The sequence below is a fragment of the Drosophila bipectinata genome, chromosome 2L (assembly GCF_030179905.1).
Source record: "Drosophila bipectinata strain 14024-0381.07 chromosome 2L, DbipHiC1v2, whole genome shotgun sequence".
NCBI lineage: Eukaryota > Metazoa > Arthropoda > Insecta > Diptera > Drosophilidae > Drosophila > Drosophila bipectinata.
The window spans coordinates 23,291,699-23,314,971 of NC_091736.1; the positions used below are offsets into that span (position 1 = coordinate 23,291,699).

Below are 23,273 nucleotides of genomic sequence, written 5' to 3' on the forward strand. Positions count from 1 at the left end.
CGACCTCCTACCCATCAGCCAATAGTACGCCTTCAATCCTAATTAACACTGCTTTCGCTTTTTGACTAGGTGAGGCTTCCAAGTAAGCTTCCTGTCTAGCATGAAGCCCAGGTATCTTGGGTTTTCTACTTGTGGGATGGGGGAGCTGTTGCGGTGGACTGGTGGGCAATTTCGGTGGCGGTGGATTTATCGTTATTCACTTGAATATTCCACCTTCTCTGCCAATCGCCGATATTGCTCCTGCATGACAGCAGCTGCCTCTGTAGCGTTGTCAGCAGTGGTCAGGAAGGTGGTATCGTCCACATAGGATTGGGTATGAATGATTTTGACTAAAAATCAGAAAAAATGTTGTTGCAGATTTTGGTTTTTGAACGGATTATTGGGCAAAGATACATAAAAGCTTTACTTTGAGCATTATAAAGCAGTATTTTTATTTGCATGCATTTACCAATTTTCAAGAAAATACTGAAAAAACTACATATATCAGTTTTAAATCAATTTTTAGATAATAATATGATATAATACATATGATAGGGTTGTAAATGTCTCCTTTACTACTTGGCATACTTTTAACCTATACTAGCAGTACCCTGCCACGTTTCGCTGTGGCATATTGTTGTTGCACGCATAAAAAATAAGTCAAACAAAAAAGAATAATTTTCAAATTAATTAAATTCTGTAATACTTGTGGGTATACAATATTCTTTGTTTCTCCTCCTTAATCATTCATTATTATTTCTGTATTTTAGTATATAGGTTGCTCTTCACTCAAGCACCTTGTGATACACGACATTTTTTTTTTTATTATCAGGCGCAAAAACAAACAACGCAGATGGTTTTCCGACCCGTGAACATGCCACGTATAATTGACCATGGGAAAAACATGAATGTTCTAGATTTAAACCACAAACTTTTAAGGATTGGGCTTGTGATTTGTTGATTGTCATGGCAAATGCAAGACGTATCGGAAATTGAAGTCTTTTAAATTCAAACGGCATATCGGTTGGGATCATCGGGATCCTCGGAATTAGAACTTCCTCACCTTTGAATTTTCCTATCATTATCGTAGCGTAAATTACATTGTTCATCAATTTACTAACCACCAAACGCGTACCGTTGCACAGTTTTGGTTGGTTTATGTTTCGAAGCATGATTACTACGGAGCCAACCTTTAGGCGTAAATTGTGCGGTGGTAAGCCAGGCACGTCCAAAGAGTTTAAAAATTCAATTGGATAGTTGGTGGCTTCATCTTCATTTGTGACGCAGTCAATAGATTTGAATGAATGCATTGTTCCAATGATCTTATTTTGAATTATGTAGTTCAGGTCATCTACATCTTTATTCTTAGCCGCTAAAATTGCTCGCTCACTCAACCATTCATTATTTTTGTAGTTAGAAATAATATTTGGAAATACATTGTTGATAAGTTCGTCTTTTGATGAGACAAAATTACAAAAATTATTTGGAAATGATATTAATCCGCTCGATTCATCGACAGGTACTTGACCATTACCGATAGTCAGAAATTGCTCCGAGAAATCTTCAGCAGATGTATCATTAAGCAATGTAACTCTCATGTTTGTTATCAGCTGCAGTTTCTTCACATAGCGCCATAGATTTGACGATTTGAGGCAAGCGTTTATTTCGTCGGCAGCCGCAGATCTTGGAATTACTGGCAACTTCACTTTATCATTAACGCAGCATAATCCAGGCGTTTCTCCGGAAAACTTTAATGCACCACAATACTCGCAAACAACGTCCATTTGCCCAATGCAAACGCTAGGATGCAAGCTGTAATCATTGCTGCAATCGTATCGAAACGCAGCTCGATTCAAATCAGCTAAAATTTTTCGTCGCAAATTAAAATCTATTTGAGAAGCACGAAGTCGAGCCTTACTATTGCGGCTCTGTTCACGTGCAATTTCTCGTTCTTCTTCAGTCCTTTCATATGCAGTATTTTGTATTCTTCTTGCATTACGGCTTTGTCGGGAAAGATTCGATCGTCTTGGTCGCGGCATTATTAATTAAACTTCACTTCACTTCAATCCACTTGTTAATTATTTATTTAATAGAAATAGTTTTAATATTGATTTCTTACAAATATCAATAGAGAGTGCAGAGGCTCTAGTGGTGCTTCAAGTTGAGGCAATTTCACTTTCCCGGAAGCGCAACACAATCTTTTTGGTTCGTTGTTAAATTTGAGAGCCTGACTATGAATTTGACTTCGTTTGTAACTGACATTTTGACATTTGACATTTTCTTCTTAGCTGTCTGCCTAAATAAAAAAGTATGGGCCAGGGAGGAACGCTGTCGAACGGGACAAAAAGTATCCTATGTCCTTCTCCTGGCTCTAAGCTACCTCCCTACCAATTTTCACTCAAATCTGTTCTTCCGTTCTTGATTTATAAGTGTTGTAACATAAAACACGTTGTTCTTTTATATATATAGATTACAACACCCTCTGAAAAGGTATAAAAAAAGAATACAAAATAAATAATACCCTAAAATGAAAATACTATTAGAAAAACACATTTTCTTACCTTCTCTTATACTAATCTGTTTAGTACACAATTAAGTTTTTAGCTAAACACTTGACTTAAGTTATATTTGTAAATTTGGTATTTATTGTATAAGATTTAATAGAAAGAATCTGTTTCGCCTAAAATTCTGGTGCAGCGTAACGAAAAAATGAGTTTGCCAGCTCAATGCCAAAAAAGGTGGCAGCGTTCGCTGGAAAAGCCCGAAGCATCACAGGTGTGATTCCTCTATAAAGTGCAAATAGGCCATCGTTTTTAATGAGATCCGAAAAAACGCTTCGTATTCCGTGCTTAAACTTTCCTTCAGGGGCTTGTTGTATAATAAAGAAAATAAAATTTTTTTTTTTTATATATTAAAAAAAATAAAAAGAATGTTTTTAATTTCGCACTTACCTGATTGTAAGCGGCTTTTAAGAACGTCCGCTGGCATACCACCAATCCAGTAAAATATTCCAGCCATTCCTCCCGCTAATATGGCAGGAAAAAGATCTACATTAGGTCTATTGTAACGTCGCATATATTCTGAAGTCAATGCCTCATAGCTTAGGAAATAAAATCCATTCGCGGGTAAGTCTGCAAAAAACAGTTCAAATTTAAAAATAAACCTACAAATGTCAAAAAGAAATTTTGTTTTAATTTCTGATGAGAAACGTAATGCGATGTTGAGTTTCCAAAATATTTTATTGAAGTGGACTGTATGTACTATGAGGCGTGTTCACGGATTCACTGCTGAAGAATAAGTAACTTAAAAAACTAAAAGCGACGCAGCGCCGGAATGTGTATAAAGAAGAAAAACTAACACTAAGAAAAGACGACGCGTCGATCTGCATTGCCATGGCAACCCGAACACTGGCAACGCCGCCAGAATGGAGCGGCGGCTCTTGACGTGCGGCTTCTCCACAAGGTGCAGCAGTGAATGGTGATCCTGACCACACGTCCTACAGCCGTCTCCACGCCGACACGATCCATCGGAGTGCTCGTGGGCCAGGCAGCTGGAGCAATACCGGTTCACGAGAACCGCCCGGAGCCACGTCTCGGCACAAAGGCGTAGGAAGCGCCGACACTTCTTCAACGGATGGATCCCATTTGCAGACTCGGCATCGGTAGGATAGTGTACCTCGAGTACATCTGCTTTCCAGTGACGGGGCGTTGCGTGGGCGTGGCGACATCGTGCTGAATATGACCTTGGAATCTAGAATTAGGCCCGGATCAGTCGGATCATCAGCTGATTGCCACCGTGCAGCGTGATGCGATGTGTAAATCGAAGGAGTCGTAACAGAATTATGCTCGCATCCTGAATCGAAACCCTGAACCAGTGAGTCCCCGAGGCTGCTGGCAACTCGTGCGGAAAAAACAGACACGCTGCGGGGGTTGGCTGGAGATAATGGGCCTGTCAGCACCCATCCGAAAATGGTCTCCTGACCGATAAGCGACCCGCAGATGTTAGCCTTGGAATTACCGAGGAGAATGGACGGAAGAATGTCAGCTCCTAATAACACATCGACTTGGGAGCTCTCAAAGAAGTTGGGGTCCGCCAGGGGGATGTCGGGCAGCCCCTTGAGACGATCTCGCGAAATATGATATATATGATGGCAGATTTCCTGCCAACTGAGGAAGAACATAAGCCGCAGTCTTTAATTGTAGCTCGGGTCTAGACGGCGACCGAATGGAAAAATGGCACAATTTAGTAGACTGCGCGGAAATGGTCTGATTGAGGCCGGAAACTTGGGCTTGAATCGTCTTGAAGGGAGGCTTGACGAGGTTGAACAGTCGTTCCGTTATGAACGTCGCTTCGGAGCCTGAGTCTATCAGTGCTCGTGCCTGGACGGTGCACCCCAAATGGCACACGTTGATAAGGGTCGTGCCCAGTAGGACGGCTCCTGACCTGGAAGCGAAACACACCTGCACATTCGACTGATCCTCTGAGCCGTTTGTTGACGTAGGCGGACTTGGAGCGGTAAGCTGCGTAGGCGGACTTGGAGCGGTAAGCTGCGTAGGCGGACTTGGAGCGGTTGCGAATGGATTGCCGCGGTGCAAGAGGGTGTGGTGTCTGCTGTGGCATGTAGAGCAGGTATGGGCGCTCGTGCAGTCTCGCTGCTGGTGCCCTCGGGCAAAACAGTTTAAACATAACTGCTTCCTCCTTATGTAGTGAGAGCGCCCATTTACATCCATTTCTAGGAAACGCGGACATAAGCGAATGGGGTGGTCCTCCCTCGAACAGAGATCGCAGCCCTTTTGGCCCGGAACCACTCGAGTCTCGTATGAAGTGAGCCTCCGAGCAGGGGCAGTAGGAAGTCCCGACCTTGCCGGAAATTGAACGGAGCCACTAGGCCTGACGTCGTCGATGGCCTCCAGAGTGCGATGGCGCTCTGTCAGGAAGTTATCTAATTCCTTCCATGTTGGAATCTCGGCCTTATTATGTACGGATTGCTCCCACATAGAAAGTGTGACCTTGGGGAGCTTTGACGAAATCATAAATACAAGGAGACAGTCCCAAGCCTCAACATTAACGGAGGACATTTCTAGGGCTGTCAAACAACTCTGAATGGTAGCTTGCAGCTCCTTCAGCGCGACCCCGGGCTCTTGAGAAATAGCCTGGATGTTGAAAAGGATCTTCAACTGGCTGTTTACCAATAGCCGCCGGTTCTCAATGCGGTCTGTGAGGCTTTGCCATGCGGCGACCAACCCCTCATGGGTAAGCGGAGCCTTAGAAACAATGGCGTGGGCGTCACCACTTGTCGTAAACAAGTCTCTGAAGGTGGGCCACCGAAGATAATCACCCGCGAAGACCTCGGTATCCACCGGAGGTAACCGGCAGCCTGTAGGCGCGGGCGTGTGGACATTGACGGGAGCCTGAGTGGATTGGGAAGCAATTTTCTCCCGAAGCTGGGCAATACATCTCGAATAGACGGAGTAACAGTAGCTGTACTTCGCTTCCAGCACTGTCGAGGCGGCCGCATTGTCGTCGGACACGGCTAGCAAATCGGAGCAGCTCTCATAGCTCTTCTCCACCTTTCCCATAGTGCCTTAATTTGGTCCCGATGAACTTCGCACATGTATTGGGAGCCTATTTCCGTTTCTGGGACGCTCGGAGTACTTATGTTAGCCTCAAATTGGATAATTCGATCTGTTGTGGCGATGAACTTTTTCAACGCCACTTCGACCGCACTTGGAGCCATTTTTGCAACGGAGTGAGTCTGCCTCTGTGAAGGACCGGAGGTTGTATTGACGGATTCGTCACTCCTTGCCCTTGGACTGGCACTGCTAGCCTTAGGCTTCAAAAGAGGCGTCCGCGGAGATGCGGATTGAGATCTGTCCAAACGGATGACTGGGATCGAACGCGGCTTTTTGTCGTCTCCCGTGGGCATTCTCAGAGTCCAATTCGCTGGTCAGCGCTTGTCGACTGACTCGCGCAACAGGTGCCCCGTACGAAGTGGTGGCCGGTCGCACTAATGTGATGAGAACGGTGAGATCGCGGATGAAAGGCAATTACAAGGAGCAAGTGCGAACTAGTGGCGCCGATGTGGAAAGGAAAGTCGTGTGCGGCACAATTCGAATGTGGAAAGAAAAACTTCAGGCACCAGAAAAAACCCAAAAGGGGACGAGGTTTGTTCGGATTGTAGGCGGATGTTGCCTGATGCGGAGTAGAAGCAGAGTTGGAGGCACGAAAAATGGAAAAAGTACCGGAAAATTCGTGCTTGTTCGGAAAAAAATGATGGTCTATATATGTATGTATATTTCGACTTGTGTGGTTCGTGCTGAATTTAATATATACTGAGATATTAAATTCTTAACTATTTTCGAATTTGCGGAGCCGGAAGGTGGACTTAACTTTGGCTTGAATTTAACACACAAAAATATAAATAATAAATTTTTGGCTAACTGTCGGATTTAAATATGATGGAGCCAGAAGGGTGGAGTTGTAAATCTTAATTTTTACTCAATTGAGGTTAATTATCACGAAGCTGGAACGGTGGAATTGAAACCAAAATATTTAAATTATTGAATTTAATTAACACGAAGCCGGGAAGATGGAATTAAAAAAAAAACCGCGGTTCTATTCGGACAGAAGGTGGATAATTAAATTAATTAATTATAATTTTCCGATAATTAAATCTTCGACTTTAATTATTGAGTGGCCGGAAAGGTGAATTAAAAAACCTGGCCCTTTGCTCGAACGGAAAATAAGAATTAAATAAATTTTCGTAGTTATAATTATAAATACATAAATTTATAATTAATTGATTTTTTAATCTATTTTGTTATGCAGCCGGTTATGCCGTCGGCACCCTGTACGTACCTCATAGAAAAATAAACAGAACCGAAAAACACAACACGGCTAGGTCGAGAATTTAAGCGACACAATCACGGATTTGTAGTGAAATGGCGGTTTATAATTGTTGGTTTTAGAAAATGTAAATTTTTTTTTAAATTTTATCGGCTTTATATTTCCTGAAATTGGAGGCAGAAAATATTTGGAAATTATATAGACATGCATGCAAGTAGGGAAAGGGCATGTGGGGCATATGATGGTACAGTAGAGCTTCGATAAGTGGACTGTATATGTTAAATTTTATCGGTTATATATTTCCTGGAATTGAAGGCAGAAAATATATGGACATGCATGCAGGTACGGATATATGTAAGGGCATGTGGGCATATGTTGGCACAGTGGAGCTTTGATAAGTGGACTGTATAATTGGGGGAACAGAAAAGTTATGTGGTGTAAAAAATGACACTGATTGAGGAAGATAAAAACAAATATTACGACAGCGGCGGACTGTTCGGTGAATTTGGAAATTCCGGAACTAATTCACACCGGTGGCCAATATTAATTATGCCTCCTTTTTGTCACCACACAATTTCACTGTTCACTTGCGAATTTTTCGCGGATTAATTGCACCAAAAAAATATGTATGTGCGTATGTATGTATGCGGATGCACATATGCCTCGACCGTTGGCAAGCGAATGAATAACGGAGAGGCCGAAAACGGCGAGGAATATGGGCAGCACACAAAACGGAGACGGATAGAAAAATTTGCCGAATTTTAAGATTATTATAGATTATTAGAAAAATCTCAACCTGCCGTTGTGTCGGAAAACTCGGACTTGGAGTTGACACGGAGGGAAAAACAATCTTGCAGCAGTGTGAACGAAATTTAATGTTCGGATCACTGCTGAAGACCGGCAGAGAGATGGGGACGGAAAAATGTACTTATCTTTTGGCGGAACAATGCCGAGAACTGCTGGCAGAAGAAAATCCAGTAATTATCCGGCTCGAAGGACCAATGTTTGTAGGGGGGCGTTGATTCCGCAAAAGACTCCAGAATTGGGGATGAAATGAAAAGTCGGGGGCGTCTTCAGTAATTTACAAAAGAAGCGCGTTCAGCTTTATTGGCTGCGTACATCGAATTAAAAACTTAACTTAGAAAGAAAACAAGGCAAAAGTAATGGAAAAAATACGATCGACGACGGCCGACGAAGGAGCGAGAGCGCAAAGAGGGGCGAGCGCGGATGCGCTCTTCAGCGTGGGTGCGCTCTTCAGTGCTGGTGCGCTCTTCTCCACCGTGTCTTCGTCTGGATCCTTGCGAGCGTAGCTGCTGACTTATTCTATCTCCCAAAATCGTTGTAGTGTACTATCAATGTTGCATGTGGAGAATAGCGTTGTAGTTGTTGGAGACGGATTAACTCCAACCGATGTGATGATCCATCCAAATATCGAAGATATGGCAATAAGATTGCCCATGTTGTCGTGCATCTTTTGGCCCGTTAGCGTGCTCCAAACGTAGTCGCTCCCCAATAAAATGTCTATCGGAGCCACCGCTGCGAAGTCGGTATCCGCCATCAGGAATCCATCGAACACCTTGAGTGATGATGGTTCGATGTTGTTTCTCTGCAAAGACGATGTGATCTTACTGAGAACGTGTGCAGTAATCTTTAGTGCGCTGTCTGTGAATCGCGATTTTAGATTCAGCTGTGTGATTCCTCTGGTTGCCTCAGCCTTGATGGAAGAAATTCCCGATACCAATATCCGAGATGATGAACGTGCAAGTCCAAGTGCGTTAATGCAACGTTCCGAAATGTATGACAACTCAGAACCACTGTCCAATAGTAGCCGGCAGCTTGTATATGTTCCATTTGCGTTCTGAACAAATACCAATGCAGTCGGTAGCGTGCTTTGGCGACGCCCATGTTTGTGTGTAATTCCTGCAAGGCCTTGTGCGTATGCAGCCGATTGTGAGCCATGTGCTCGTGCTATGTGACTCACTGTCACCGATGTAGCTTGAGATTCGTCCTGATTACGCTGATTCTCCCTTCCAGTTGGTACGTCCTGTACCGTAGCCTGCGAAGTGTTCGTAGTTGCTGCAAAGCCTTGCGCGGATGCAGCTTGTTGTACATGTAGTAGCGTGTGATGTCGTCCGTGGCATGTTCTACAGTTGAATTTGGATTCACACTGCCTTGTAAAATGTCCCGATCTCAAACAGTTGAAACATACCGATTTTTCCTTTGCCATTGATAGCCGTTGCTCAACACTCACCGCCAGGAAGTCCGCAGAGCCTGCTAAGTGGTGCTCGTTCATATTGCCTCTGACGTAAGTACCCCTCTCGACAGCCAGCATGGCATTGGCATGCATAGATCTTTTTGCCTTTTCCTGCTGCTTAGGTTTGCCATCCCAATTGCTTTGGCGTTGACTGAGTTCAAATTCCTCACAGCGAGTATCCAGGAACTTAAACAAATCGTTGGTTTTTGGTGACTTCAGATCGCGGCTGTCCTCGATCCATTTACGGCGTGTTTCGGCATCCACTTTTTGCAAAATCAAAAAGATGATCCAGCAATCTCGTGTGTTTTCTCCGATCGCATCCAACGCTCGAACTATCTCATTTGCTCCATCAGTTACTTTACGTAGGACCGATACATCAATCTTTGTGGTCTCCGGCAGCTTCGTGAATTTCTCCAATAGGGAATAAACAATGTGGCGTGGTCTGTCGTATCTCTCATTTAAACGCAAAACTGCTGTTTCGTGCGCTTTCTGTTATTGGTAAATGTGCAATAAGGCTTGCCGCCTCATCGGTCAACAGTGACTTCAAATAATGCAACTTCTGCGTATTTAATAGATGTCGTTTCTTATGAACGGTACTGTCATATATGTCTCGAAATGCTGGCCATTCCTTGTAGTCTCCAGCAAAACGCTTAATTTGAATTTTCGGTAATTCATTGTGCATTGGTTCTGCGTCCACGACGCCATTGTTTGAAATAGGTGTACTTGCTGCGTCGGAAACAGCCATACGTTCCAGCATCTGTTGTTGTTGTTGTAGCAACTGGAGAAGTGCGACTCCACTGCCCATTGAGTCATTGCATTGACTTGTTGATGGTGCTTGTGGCTCCAGTGAGCGCTTTGCTGAGACAAGGAACTCCCTTGCCCTCAGGTACCTTCCTTCGTATTCTGCGTTGTCGTCGTCAGGATCTACATACCCATCGACCTGATCATGAACGGATAATGCATCTCCAAGCTTTTCGAATTCGCTCCATGCAAAATCTAATCGTTCCAGCAAAACTTCGATTCCATCCTTTGATTGTGTTGCACGTAAACGCTCAGCTAAGGACACGATCCTCGTGATCGTACTCTTGAGTCTGCGGCGGCCCGCAACCAGTAGTTTGTATTCCTCCATTAAAGGCAATACCTAGCGAATTATTCTTCCAGTCAATCCGGGTCTGAAGGACCAAACTTTTCTATGATGAGAAACGTAATGCGATGTTGAGTTTCCAAAATATTTTATTGAAGTGGACTGTATGTACTATGAGGCGTGTTCACTGATTCACTGCTGAAGAATAAGTAACTTAAAAAACTAAAAGCGACGCAGCGCCGGAATGTGTATAAAGAAGAAAAACTAATACTAAGAAAAGACGACGCGTCGATCTGCAACTCGAACACTGGCAACGCCGCCAGAATGGAGTCCGTTTCTCAACAATTTCAAATTTACAAAAAAAAGTTAAAAAATAAAAAAAAAATTTAGGAATATCGCCTATGTCGAATAAAGGGGTGATAATATCAGGATATGATCCTGATAATAAATCTATTATATAACATTTTCTTGTCACAGTTTTTATTACCATACTCTTCCGAAACAACTATACCGATTCTCATGAAATTTTGTGAGCGTATTGAGTAGGTCTGAGAATACGCCAACATCTACTTTTCATCCATCCGAAATCCTGTTCGACACACCAAAAATCGCAAATAAAGTGGGAGACTACCTCATCACACTGACGAACTCACGTTTACCATAGCATTTTAACTCAATTTAAACTGGGGCAAAAATCCTTAATTAAGTACATTAATTCTATTTATGAGTGTTTTGTACAGTGAGCAATGCCAAGAAAACGCAAAGAGGGTGATTTGAGCCGTGATACAAGCAGCTCTCGAAACATGCGAAATAGAAGATACGAAAGAACCGAAGAACATATCAAAAATTAATGAAAAACGTGATCGAAGCCAGCATTTTAAATGGATAGTTCAGAGGTGAAAGTTCAGAGGTAAGAAAACAAACGACAACATGTTTTATACATCAAGCATTTATATCCGATTCATTGCTGCGTCTAGCATTCCAGTATGAGCCTGATATTGAGTATTATGCTCACTCAAAAGTGGTGCTACGGTCATGGAATGTCCGCATTGTCATGCCAGCTGGGATGTGTTGCGCGTCAGGAAACGTTGTGCGTTTGATCCCGCCCCGGCTGTGCACACGGTACGCGATCAGTCAATCAAAAATTAATGAAAAACGTGATCGAAGCCAGCATTTTAAATGGATAGTTCAGAGGTGAAAGTTCAGAGGTAAGAAAATATACTAACACCACGGATTCCTATTAGAGGTCTGCATGAATAGCTAAAAAACGACATTCAAATGCACAACCTTGAAATTGAATTGAGTGAGATAGAATGCTGAGACGAAAATTAATAAATGAGTGAGTGCGACTGTGTAGGTCTCACTCGCACAACATTTGGGGGATGAAAACCGAATTGAATGAGTTAGAGTTGCAGTTCGCATTCGAATTGTTTCGAATGCATTCTAGAATGTCCGATACAACTATGCATATTTGCCTGTATTTTTAAACGCTGAAAAAAAAAATTGAAAAGTGGAGGCAAGTCCTTGTAAATTGTTTTGGTTAAATTCATTATTATTTCGTTTAATTTACATATATGTATTATTAAATTTAATTTCTATAATTCTATAATTTCTTAATTACTATACCCTAACTAATTTAAATTGGAATGTAAAAACATTATTTTATTTACATTGTCTGAATTATTTGCTAATATGCAACGTTTTTCGGTTATTAAATTTCTTGCATCCGAAAATATTCTTTCGGAGGATGCGCTACTTGCTGGTATGCAAAATATTTTGGAGCTCGTTTTATGCAATAGTGGAAAGAAATTTTTATGCATATTCCACCAACCTAAGCAATCAAAATTGGTTGCATAAGGGACATTAATATTGCTATATCCTGTAATCTCCCTTTCAACATCGTCGACACCTTGGCTTATTGAAGCTTCGTCAACGAATTCTGAAAATTCGTCGTCTTCCTCTTTCCACTCGGCTTCTGCGATGTTGGTGTAATCTTTAAAACTTTCCATAATCAGTTTACACTCAGTAATTATTTTTAATTTTTCACTTTCTTCGAAGTTTTTTAATTTGTTTGTTGGCGGAAACAAAAATAGAGCGATCTTGTGCCACATTTCAATATTCGGCTCTATCACAGCCAAAATATTTGTGAAGAGGGCAATCTTTAGGGACTCTCCTATTTTTGAGTCGTTTGTGCCGCTCAAACATGTTTTTTTTAGTTTGGTGATATTGGGTATTACCAAATGTATTGTAGGGTATTTGCTAGCCTCAAGTTTTTTTGATACGTTTTCAAATACCTCTAATATTTTTGCTACAGATGAAAGTTCACCTATGTGAAGGCCTTCTAGTCTTCCAATTTGATTTTTCTCAATTAATATATTGCTTATGTCCAACCAATTGGCTTCTATTGATTTAATAAAATAGAACACAGTGTTCCATCTAGTTGGACAGAAGCTTTTTAGAGTGAAGCCTAACAGCGAATTGTTCCCAGATTTTTTAAAAAATTTAACAAGTTTGCTGCAGGTTGTCACCATTTCGCCCATCTCAGGAACTTCTTTAATGGCTTTTTCCACTGTATTATTAAGCACATGATTAATACAGTGGATTTTATTATGGTCCCGGAAGGCAGCAATCATGTTTGACCCGCGATCAGTAACGATTACTGGCTTATCATTTCCCAAATTGCAATCGAACTCGCTTAAAATTTCATCCATTTTTAACAAAATATTTGCACCTATGAAATAAAGGGAAAAATAAGAATCTTGGATTTAAGAGTTACTTGAATAGCAAACCTGTGCACGCATTATCCTTCATCGACTTCATGGCCATCAAACGCTCAATCAAAACTCCATCCTTTATGTAATGGACTGTGCATGAAATATATGCGGCTTTTAAAAAATTGTCCGTCCATATGTCACTCGTTATGGCATAACCATTGCATTTATTTGTGACTATTTCTTGTTTAATTGGGCCGAAATGTGTCTCATACATGGATGAAATTTTTCTCGAAATGGTCGTTGGATGTGGAAGTAGCTTTTCTACATCAACGTTCGGCCCAAACGTTGCTCCAACCTTTAAAATGTACGACACAAATTTTTTTAAACCGCTATCCTCCACGATTTTGAAGGATCGGCAGTTTTTTATTGCCCATTCCGTCAAAATTTCAACACCCTCCTGTTTCACTTCAGGATTCACTTCCACGAGTGCTGCGTTTTGGGCTTTGTGTGAATTGATTGTGTAGCATTTGTGCTTCACTATATTTGATGTGCTGCCGGAAAATTTCATTACGGTGTAGCACATTTTGCATGCCACAAAACCGTCAATTTCCTCTCCATTTTCGTCCTTGATTTTGGCGAAAAACTCCCACACATTACTACGCCCTCTTTTTTCTACTAGTTGGTAGTCTCCATTTAGTATTTTTTCTTTTATTTCAGATGAAGCAATCACAACCTATGTAATATCTTATAACTTTAGTATCATAAATAAAAAAAATAATTCAAAAATTACATAAATACGTACGCACACATACATACATGTAACGAAGAAGGTATATATGACGGTAGCAAGCTAACTAAATCACAACGCATCAGTTCCTAATTGGTGCAGTTAACGCCAGGGACAAAAATCAATTTAAGTTTTATATTATTAAATCTTCAAATAATCTTTTTTTTTCTTTTATTATTATTATTATAAAAATTTATTATATTAAAATTATTATTGTTTTATGACTTATTTTAATAAGCAGTACGAAGTTTTTGCAATAATGCAAAAAAAATAAGTCGATAAAATACTTTGCTGAAAATTCTATAAGAATTGACGCCACTGGGAATTGAACCTTCGTGCTTAGGTTTTAGGAGTCCACAACTAAGCCTTTAAGCTACCAACACAATTTGAAAAGATACGTATATTTCTCAATGATGTAGGTTGGTAGCAACAGCGGGTGCATTGCAGAAATCGTATTTTAATTAAAATACTAACTTAATGTTTTTTTTTATTATATTTTATTATAATTTATTTATTTTGTAATCAGAATGGCAGCGTTGTGCCCATATAGTTAATTTTATAATTTTAGTATTTTCCCAACAAAATGTTGCCGCCAAAAAAGTCTGAAAAACTAATATAAAAAAGACAAGAGAAACACAAGAAAATGCAAAGAGAAATTAATAAAAACACTTAACATAAACATAAAACATATAATATGTGGAATATTCCTACATTCGCGAATAAACACACCTAACACGGGTATTTACCTTTGGGTCAACAACTTGTTCCTCACTCATAATTATGAAATAGAGATTACACGTTTTGCTCAACTGAAGAATATAAAAGAATGCATAGAATGTGTTAAAAACCATTCGAGACATTCGGTTGCATTCGGCATTCCGAAAGCACTCTATTTGCTTCCCACCCCCACTCACTCGGTTTCAAAGCAAGAGAATGCTTATGAGTGAGAATGCTCTCTCACTCTCACACTCCCTCTCACTCAATTCGTTGTGTCTCTTCCACTCATTCATTCTATTCCATTCGGATGTATTCTATGGCTGAGGCAATAAGAATGTATCCATGCAGACCTCTAATTCCTATTATACTTACAGATGCGCCTTTAATACTAAGAGATGAGCAAATGTTAGTGTACATTTCTGTTGATACAACCGATCAAGGCTTATAAACTATCGACTCTGAATGTTCTCAATCAAAGGCAGAATTTCCTTTTTACAGGCTAAAATATTTCTTATAAACGATTGTTCATGATTAAAGTGTTTTGGCTCTAAAATTTGAGTGATCAAAGCAAAACACTTTTATTTTCTATTCTTTTAATCACTTTTAATCAATATGTTCTTTTCTATACTCAAATAATCCCCTGCGACGTCACAGGTTCCCATGCTGGAACCCGCTGGAACGAGGGTTTTTTTTTTTTAAGTTGGTTGGTGTTGGTTTTTGTTGGTTGGTTGGTTTTTTTTTAAAAGTTGTTTTTTTTTTTAAGTTGGTGCTTCTTCCAACGACCAGAATCAAATTACTATCTATCTATCATGTACAGTCGAAGATTTGTGCATTTTGAGTAATTCTTGGCAATTCTTGCAGAGACAGGCTGTTGAGGAGTTGAGGAATTAGCCATACATTTTTCCAATACTATCCATCAAAGGAGAGTTTTTTGGAAAAGTGATGATTCGGACCTTGTTTTATTTGGCCAACGGACAACAGTTCGAAAAATGACTCAGCTCCCATTAACATGTCTATCCGCTGAGGTTTATAAAAATATGGGTCTGCTAACGGTAAAATCTTTGGTAGGTCCCAATCTTTCACATTCACTGAGTGGTCAGAGTGATAACCCGAAATTATTCTTAAAATCCAAAGTCGATTGTTAACTCACTACCATTTGTTGTTGACTTCACCACAGTGTGTATCTTTTTCTTAACCTGGGAATTAGCTTGACCAATTCCAAGCAAGTTGATACACGATTCCTCTCTACGGATCTGTAAGCGTTGAGCAAGATCTTCAATAATAAAGTTCATTTGTGACCCAGAGTCAAGTAATGCTCGGGCCAATATGTGCTCGCCATTTTTAGTTCTAACGCTTACGATCGACGTCGCTAACAAAACCCTTTCTAGAGATGACGCATGCAAAATATGTGACGTTGAAGGGACATCAAGATGTAGCGCTGGAGGAGGATGTTCATTTGGTGGTGGTAACGCCAAGCTATTTTCGGTCACAGTAAATCGGTGCAGAAGTTTGTGGTGCGATCTTGCACAAATTTTACACCTTGTCGATTTACCCTTCGCATCCGTGTGACTTTTTCGCAGACAATTTATACATAGTGAGGCTGTTTTTTTTTAAACTTAAACCGTTGCATTACGGCAGGCGAGCGAACGGACTACACTGGGTAAGACTATAGTCTTGTGCGTTACAATAACTGCAAGCTTGTTTATTGTTGGAAGCGGAGCAAGCCAACGAACTTCTATTATGTTACTTGCTGATCCCAGTTCTGTCCTGGTTTGGCTTCCCAGTGTCTTTAGCAGACAGGTGCTGCAATTCCACATAATCCAGTGACTCTTCCCATTTTTGTCTTATCACTGGATTAACTCTACTCTAAACTAAATAAATAATCATCAAGATTGAAAGTTTAGTATCATCTTATATGGATAATAATGTCCCGTAAATCGATGACACAGCGTTCATGAGACCTCTTAACGACGACGCAGATGGCTGGGAAACTTTCGGAAGACTTAATAATTTGATTATGTGGTTCGCAAAGATGCGACATTCGCTATCGTAAACTCTTTTTAGACTAGCGATTGCTTTGTCATAATTACGCTCGGTGTCTTGGAATGCCTTAATAGTTCCTCTGGCTTCAACCAAGAAGCAAGAAATTAAATGATTAAATCTCTCGATAACAGGAATGTTCACATCTGTGTCTACTACTGTCTCAAAGAGACTCATAAAATTTTTAAACTCGGAATAATTGCCACTGAATTTTGGCAGTGCCAAACTGGGAAGTCGAGCTCGGATTGGGGCTGCAGAAATTAGAGTTGCTGGGGGGAATCATAAGTTACAGTGAAGGAAATGACGTTTCGCCAATCATGTACATTCGAAGATTTGTGCATTTTGACCCACTGTAGCCTTTTCTGGAGCACTTTTGCGGTCAACACAGGGTTTTTCGCTGTTCGCCAGCCATGAAGTCCTGCCTCCTCAATGTTCCTTCGAACGGTTCGAGTGCTTATTTCGACTCCTTTCAACTGGAAAAACTTACTTTATACATTTTTTGCTGATTCGAAACGATCAGTCATGCCTAATCGTGAAAGGATACGATCCTTGTGGTAGTTGGTCTTCTTTTTCTTTCCTGATCCTGGCAAATTCTTTAGAGTTCTGGTTTTTCCAAAATTTTGAACGAAATCCTCAAAAGAAGACTTAACTAGTCCAGCGTTAGAGCTTTTTCCTCGGAAGCCTAGGATTTTCGATTGTAAAGCCAATATGGCCCCTTTAAAATTTTCAGTAATTTTTGACATATTTAACAAAAAAAATTTTTTTGACATAAGAAATTTAATAATTTAAAAAAATGCTTTCAGATCATGAAAGCTAAATACCGTTTGGATATAACGAAAAAATTATAACTCGGTAACACGCGCTCCTACCATACTAAAGCACAGTTCACATTTAGTGCAAGTACTTAGGTGTCCGGATTTTATTGTCCGCTACTCTATATGTACAAGTTATCCAACCCGTAAATCCAGGCCACTTATGGCTTTCATAAACAATATTTTCAAACTGTTTTCAAACCTTTCCCATAAGCAAATCGAAAGCAAAAGTAAACATCAGCTTCCGTTCCAAGCCCAATCAATAGCGCCTTTTGTGTTTCAAGTTCCCCCCAAATTGCATCGATCAGCTTTATTGCTTTTAATCTCTTAACATAAATTAATCTTTAATCTAAAAATAAATTAAAATTTTAAAGTTCAAAAAGAAAAGCTCTTGGCCGAGGTTCTTTGAATCAGATTAAGAATTAAAGAGGCAGTCCTATTTTGAACGACACTGCGAACGGATGACAAAAAATAATTAAGAGTAATGAATGTGTCTTTTAGTAATTGAGTTTAAAAAATAAAGGTTTAACACCAAGTTTCATAATTTAAAATAAAAATTATATTTTTTATTTCCCCGACAAACATGTTTAATTGGCCCAACGTGGGCCGCGTCACATAAATATCAAAAAAAAAATAGTTTAATAAAAAATAAGTTAAACAAAAACGGAACATGCGCGGCCAAACAACTCAATATTTTTTTTGGAAAAATTAAAAAATCCACCGAACGACACTACAAAGTGAGAGTGATCGTTAACAAAAAAGTAAATGGATATTAATTAATAGAATAATCCATAAAGAGAGAATTTAAAAAAAATGTTAACGGATTCGTCGTATTTGATTAGATTTTAAATTATTTTGAAGTTGGGTTTAATTTGAATTGTTCTTTGTAGTTGTTAGTCTCTTAATTTGAGGCCATCAATCTTTTGGACAACAGCTACACCACAAGGAGGCTGAAACGGACCCACCCATTGGACCTCTGCCACTCGGGCGAAATAACTTGAATTCTATCGCTAAGGTTTACTGTTAAAATTAGTTTCCTAGGATAAGCAAACATTGTACTACTCAATATTTCATTAAGTTAAGGTCCCATTATAAAATTTAATTATTGTCCATATCTCCGGACAGATTTTAAATATAACTATTGATTGATTGATAATATAAAAAAAAAAAAAAAATTTAGTCTAAGATAGCTTAGGGCGGAGCGGGAGCGAAAGCTCATATTCGCTCTTGTGCGAATTCGCCCCGCTTCGCCACAATAGATAAGTTAGGCTTAAGATTAGAGAAAAATATAATCGGAATTATAACGTTTAAGAGGACAGATTGTTTTTTTGTTTCGTCACATTTAAATATTCAGCAGCCAACCTTATTTTTTATTTTTTTATAGTGTGAGATAAACTAATCTCATTAAACATTTTGGCTTCCCCGATTGGTTGAAATAAAGTTGGTTTTAAATTGACCATAAAGTGACAGTGACACTGTGTTATTACACACAATAAAGACCAAAATTCAAAGATCTGCTCGCAACGCGTCCGTAAAGTGCAATTTAATTAAAAAAAAAAAAAAATTCACAGCGTCGTGAAACTGCCTCAAGCCGCAATCCAAGGATCATCATCGCCACCTTCATGCCGTGTACCTGCATTGACTGCACAAGGAAGTGGCAGCGGGATTAAAGGATCCCAAGGCAGAACCGCAGGTATTTGTGCAAAAAATTGAAAGTTGAGAAAGACAAATTAAATCTACGCCTTGTGCTGGAATATTGAACCCTCCTTTCAATTCTTGGCGCATACGTACTTAAAATTGGTAGAGCTTACAATTTGAATAGTTTGGTTAAAATAAATAACAAACTGCCTGTGTGTAAAATAGATAAACAACATACATACATATCCACATCACTCTCGCCCCCCCCCCTTTTTACCACTCGTTCGTTTTTTGCCAAACAAAATAGTTGAATTTAGTGCAGCTAAATATTTATTTATATACAAATATATGTACATATATGTCATTCTCTCTCTTTTTCTTAAGCGAACGGTCGTGTTTTTTTTGTGCGCACTGCGTTTTTTGCTAAATATTGGTAAACCGGTGTTTACTCACTTTATCAATTGAATATATTGAGAATCTTAAGAATCTTAAGCTTAAACCGAATCGCTTCGCGAGTGCTGTGGTATATTTGGAGTCGAATTAATAATTTGTATAATTTCAATTCCAAGCATAGCTCAGCTCTGCTTCTTCCCCGGCTTATCTCCATCTCTACTTCTGCATTTTTCTTTTGCACTGTCAAAAGCTCCCGCTTCGGCTTCCTATTTGGCACCAATGACCAACTCTGTGCGCTTGACACTCAGTTTAGCAGCCTTCAGCTACTAACGGAGTCTCCTTAGCGTAAGAAATCCGCTGTTTGTGATCCGCCTCAGTCTACTCAGCCGTCAATAACGCAGCCGCTCATATCTCTGGCCACCCCAAGGGCTAGAACTGAGAACAATTCGCCGTCCGAATTTCTCAAAGAAAATGAGCTTTTGTCTGAGCAACTGTCCTCTGTGGTATCCCTTCAAGTGAAGGGATTCCACTAGTAAATAAAACCCCCGTCAGAGGGTATTCCAAAGTACTGACCACCGGCACCGACTGATGCTGCAGTTCTCGTACCTGCGACACCAAAACCCTTACAGGTGATTCCTTCATCGAAACATATATTTGTTTCTCGGCTTGCCCTTCATACGTCAGAGCCAAAACAAAAGCCGATATAAAGGTGGAGGACATAACTAAATTTAAATATAATTATACACGGCGCACGTCTTCTTTCAAGATTCGTGTGCCCGCGCTGATGTTCAAGACGATTTGTTCTTCCAGTTTTTGGCCAGAGAATCTTTTCGTCCAAGAACATCAGCCTAGTTCCGTAAAGAAAAAAGTTAAAAAACCAATGGGAGTGAGACTTCCTAAAATCGGAACCACTGACTAACCCTCCACCTCTTCTTTGGCCATTAACCCAAAAAACTAATTTCGTCACCTGTCAGAACACTAGGGGGTTCCCTAGCCAACTCCCTAAACTATATTCTGATAGTTCCTCCTTTGCATCCCACATTATAGCCTTTACAGAAACATGGGTAAGGCCGGAGATCTTTAGCTCCGAAGTTTTTCCAAGTAAGTACACCACTTTTGGGCGAGATCGACCTCAGCGAAGGGGGGGGTGGAGTCCTCATTTCGGTAGACTCTACTCTTGTTTCTGAAGAGGTGAAATCCCAAGAGTTTGGTGACATAGAATTTATTTGCGTTAAAATCACTATGTCCGTGAAATCTTTATACATTAAATGTTTATATATAGGTTCATATGTCTGAACCGCCTACATTTGTCATATGTCTACGCCTACAGAACCGCATTTGTCCGCTATTCGACACTTCTTTAATCTTATGACGGATCGTGACCAACTCGTAGCGGTGGGCGACTTTAATATCCCAGAATTAAAGTGGTCCAACGTCGATAACTCACCATCTTTGTCCCTTATCACTCACCTTGACTTCACCGCGGGCATGTTTGACATGTCCCTAGGTCAGATTAACCATGTTAGAAATTCGTTAGGTCGGCTTTTAGACTTATGCTTTGTATCTGATCCTGATGGTACCGCTCTCTCTAGAGCTTTTCCCCTTTCAACCCCAGAGGATCCTTATCACCCCTCGCTGGAGGTCTCTATTGAAACTATTCCTGGTATCGATCAGATGTCTCAATGCGTGGCAAATAAGATTCGCTGCTTCCGTAAAGCTGATTTTCAGAAACTTAATAGCCTTATTGATACATACGATTGGTCCGATATTCTGGCATGCACTGATCTTAACGTCACTTATGAAAAATTTTACTATACTTAAAATAAATTTTTTGACTCCTATGTGCCATGGAAATATCCGTCCGCTTCAACAAATCCTCCTTGGTATACAAGGTGCCTCACTAACCTAAAAATATTAAAAATAGGCTCTTACTAAAATACAAAAAAACCTGTAGTAGTGTTGATTTTTCAAGATACCTACTAGCTCGGTCGAATTTTACCGTGCATCACGCGGAATGTTATAGGAATTATATTGACCGCTGCCGGATACAATTTACTCAGGATCCAAAGCAGTTTTATAATTTTGTAAACACTAAGCGTAAACACGTATCTTTTTCACACCTGCTTACGTTTGAAAATTCCTCTGCGACCTATGATCAGGCCATTGCCGATCTATTCGTAGAATTTTTTCGAACAACTTATTCTCCGCCTAATTTGACGGATCAGCCTTACGCATATAACATTCAAGCAGCAAATCTTATTTTCTGCCCTCTTTTTGTTCTGAGAACAACCTATTATCTGGTCTTTTAAGGGTAAAACCCATTTCTTCGCCAGGCCCCGATGGAGTACCAGGCTGTGTGCTAAAATACTGCGCCAGGGCTCTGTGCAAACCTCTTCTAAGACTTTTCAACTTATCTTTGGAAACCTCGATTTTTCCCCCTAATCATTCATAATTCCCCTACATAAAAAAGAGAAAAAGTCCGAGGCTGCCAAAAACAGAGGCATCTCTAAGTTGTCGGCAATTTCAAAGTTATTTGGAAAATTAATTACCCCTCACTTGCAACACCTATGCTCTTCGATTATCACTCCTTGTCAGCATGGCTTTATTAAGCGTCGCTCCACCACCACAAATATACTGGAGTTGACATCCTTTGTCATAGATGGCTTTTGTAAGGGATATCAAACCGATGTAATTTATACAGACTTCAGCAAAGCATTTGATTCAGTTAATCACTCACTCATGTTGAGTAAACTGAATATGCTGGGTTTTCGTAAAGACCTCTTAACGTGGATCTCCAGCTACCTTGATGGAAGGACACAAAGAGTCTTATTTAAAAACATACAGTCCCGTCTGGTCCGTGCTACATCCGGCGTCCCTCAAGGAAGTCATCTTGGCCCGTTATTATTTACGCTTTTTATAAACGACTTGCCCCCTGCTTTAACGAACTCTCTAGTTCTTATGTATGCAGATGATGTAAAGCTTTGTCTTCAGTACAAATCCATCTCCGCCCAATGCAGTCTTCAGTCTGACCTTAATAACTTTCAAAAATGGTGTCTAGCTAATGATCTAATACTTAATGGATCTAAATGCAAACATATGTCTTTTTATCGTTCTTGCCCTCTGCAAGCTACTTATTCTATTAATGGGATTGCCTTAGAAAAATTAACCCAGGTAAATGATCTCGGCATCCTATTAGACATCAAACTTAAATTTGCCGACCATATTTCCTTAATGGTTAACAAGGCTAAAGGAGTCCTTGGTTTTATCAAAAGGTGGTCAAAAGAATTTAATGACCCCTATATAACCAAAACATTATTCATTTCTTTGGTCCGTCCTATACTAGAGTTCGTTTCATGTGTCTGGAGTCCCCAATATGGAGTACATAAGGACCGCATAGAATCCGTACAAAAGAACTATTTAATATTTGCACTTAGAGGTCTATACTGGGATGCAAATCTTCAGCTTCCATCCTACAGTAGCAGACTTTTACTTATAAACTTACCTAGCTTAACAAATCGTAGGACAATGCTCGGTGTAGTTTTTCTGCATAACCTTATTAACGGGGATGTAGATAGCCAGAATTTACTAACACGCTTAAATTTCAACATTCCTAATAGAAGGACTCGAAACTTTAGTCCTCTGTTCCTTAGCCGTTGTAGTTCGACATATGCACTGCATGACCCTTTTAGGGTATTATGTTCGAACTACAATGGTCTCTACTCTATTACATCTCTTTCCTGTCCCTCTAATTTAAAATATAGAATTTTAAATTTCCTTACTAACTCCTCTTAGCTTAACAAATTTCAAATAGCTTAATATGTACTAACAAATCGTTTCTCGAGCGCCCCTCGGTCGTCTGGGCCTCTAAGCTTTATGATGAATACAGGAATGCTAGCTGATGCTCTTATTGATGCACAAACCATTTCCAAATTCTTAAAAACCGCAAAAAAAAAAAATTGTGAGTGGAAGAGATGAGTACCGGGTATAATATAGTTGTGGAACTCGACTA

At 40.0% G+C, this 23,273-nt stretch overlaps 1 protein-coding gene across 1 annotated transcript in view; it reads right to left on the minus strand.

Moving 5' to 3' along the window:
* Positions 1 to 2,601: 2,601 nt before the first annotated feature.
* colt (carnitine/acylcarnitine carrier protein colt, mitochondrial) overlaps positions 2,602 to 23,273 on the minus strand; it is a 76,098-nt gene continuing 55,426 nt past the window's right edge. Inside the window, exons 3-4 of the mRNA XM_043213915.2 lie at positions 2,931 to 3,110; positions 2,602 to 2,847 (exon numbers count right to left, since the gene is read on the minus strand). Coding sequence (XP_043069850.1) covers positions 2,660 to 2,847; positions 2,931 to 3,110 — 368 coding nt within the window. The 3' untranslated portion in view covers positions 2,602 to 2,659. The remainder of the gene's footprint in view (positions 2,848 to 2,930; positions 3,111 to 23,273) is intronic.